The 1,895-nt window shown below is 51.2% G+C and overlaps 1 protein-coding gene across 1 annotated transcript; it reads right to left on the bottom strand.

Annotated features, from left to right (window-relative positions):
- Positions 1–218: 218 nt before the first annotated feature.
- Positions 219–992, bottom strand: LPMP_345040 (hypothetical protein; the record flags this gene model as incomplete). Its single annotated transcript, XM_010704621.1, has 1 exon — positions 219–992. One exon carries the CDS (start codon positions 990–992, stop codon positions 219–221), a length of 774 nt encoding a protein of 257 aa, XP_010702923.1.
- Positions 993–1,895: the final 903 nt, after the last annotated feature.

The following is a 1,895-nucleotide window of genomic DNA, read 5'->3' as shown; positions in this document are numbered from 1 at the left end:
GAGCAAAAGAAAAGCAAAGCACGTAGACCGCCCCCCCAAAAAAAAGCGCTTAAAGGAGAAAGACGTAGACGAGTTAGCTTTTTGAGAACCTGGCAAATTTCGGTGTGCCTACGGAAGCTGCATGAAAATATTTAGTCTCACATGTTAGCATGGCGCGCTGCTTGCGTAGCACAGCTCAAAATGGAAGTTCGAATGAACAGCCTACTTGATACGCAGGGCTACTGGGGCTGGATGTGAAAGTAGACATGACTGCCCAGTGGTTGCTGAGTGGACTGCTGCTGCTGAGATGTGTTGAGCTGCAGAGCAGGTGCGTAGTGCCGTTGTGTCTGTGAAAGCGGCGTGCTTATGGCTTGATAGTACGCTGTTGGTTGCACAACGTGTAGAGCCGGTTGGAGCACAGTGCCAGTGGAGTTGGTAGGCATTGACGATGTAATAGGAGTATTGGTGTAGAAAGCGAAGTGCTGTGGTGTCGAGTTCGGGGTACGAATCTGAGAGGCGAACACTGTCGGTGCAATAGCTTGAGAGTTCGACTGCATGAGCAGGAAGGGGTGAAAGGGGTTGACGACGTTTTCCTGGGACACTGTGGGACCGTGAACAACATGCAGCGCCGGCGTCATGGATACCTCGGCGATGGAGAGGTGAGTTGCAATACTGCCATCCGGATTAAGGTATTCGGGTGGGGGCACCGCGACCTTCATATAGTCCTGCGGGCGGTAAACGGGCGCCCCGGATGCGTGCAGCTCCTGTAGCTGAGACTGCGCCCCGTGAAAGAAGCTACAGCCATCACGAAGGCACTTGCCTTGTGTGAAGAACGTACAGACGCTCCACGGAACCGGCCGCGTCTCCCCGTTTGCCACGTGCATATACGGGCACATTGGTGTACGGGAACAACGGCCCGTTAACAAAAAGTCTCTGCAGATGAGACCCTTGTTGCGCAGAAACTCAGCGATCTGTTGACGGCGCTGATCTGGCGTCCACTGCTGCTGCGACATTGTCTACGTTGTAATGATCAAATGAGTGAGTGAAGGCCAATGATGTCGTTGACGGCCGAGTTTAGACGCGCTTCATGTGTTGTTGCTCTCTTTTTAGGGCCAAGTGGGGAGTTTGCGGGGGTAACGGATGAGAATAAGGGAAAGGAAAGAGCGCAGGGCACTCAAGACAAAAGAAGCAAACGAGGAAAGGGGATTGAGAGGAACAACAAGAGACTACAAAGCGAAGAGATGAGAAGGCGGCCAGGTGGGGAGCGGGGTGAGAGGCCAGCGGTGGAAAATAAAAATAAAGAAACACACAGCCGGGTTCAAAACGAAACGCAATCACGTACAGATTAAAGCGCGCACACCAGGCGGCAGGGCAGACGTCTGGAATGTGGGAAGGGGCGAGAGAGGAGAAAGGCAAGAGTAAGTCAGCGCATGAAACAATTCAAAGAAAAACAAAAGGAGCGAAATAAAAAAAAAAAGAAGTACAGACGTACTTGTAGTTATTGGCTTCCGTTTCAGCCTGCGTTTCCTGCACGTGTTCAAATGTGTGTGGGTGTGGGTGTGTGTTTCCGATGCTGCAGCTGAGAGTGCCAATTAATACCAAAAGAAACACACGTAGCGGGAGCGAAGAGTGAGAGAAATGATCCCGCGTACCTTTCCTGCTTCGTGACACAAGCTTCACAAAACATATACGCTGGGGTGCATAGACGTGGGAAAGAGAGAATGCAGACAGTGGAGTTCAGGAGAGAAAGGAGGAAGGCACAGAAGGTGGTAGTGCGAAGTTTACGGCTCACTCAGCGCACAAACAGCAAACATGTGAGTGAAGGCATTTGTCTGTGATGGGAGGGCATCACACTGAAATAAAAAGAGGCCCTACGCCACCTCCTTAAAACGCAGGAAATATCAAATGATGTTTTG

Source organism: Leishmania panamensis (assembly GCF_000755165.1).
Source record: "Leishmania panamensis strain MHOM/PA/94/PSC-1 chromosome 34 sequence".
Classification (NCBI taxonomy): domain Eukaryota; phylum Euglenozoa; class Kinetoplastea; order Trypanosomatida; family Trypanosomatidae; genus Leishmania; species Leishmania panamensis.
This window is presented reverse-complemented; position numbering and strand designations above follow the sequence as displayed.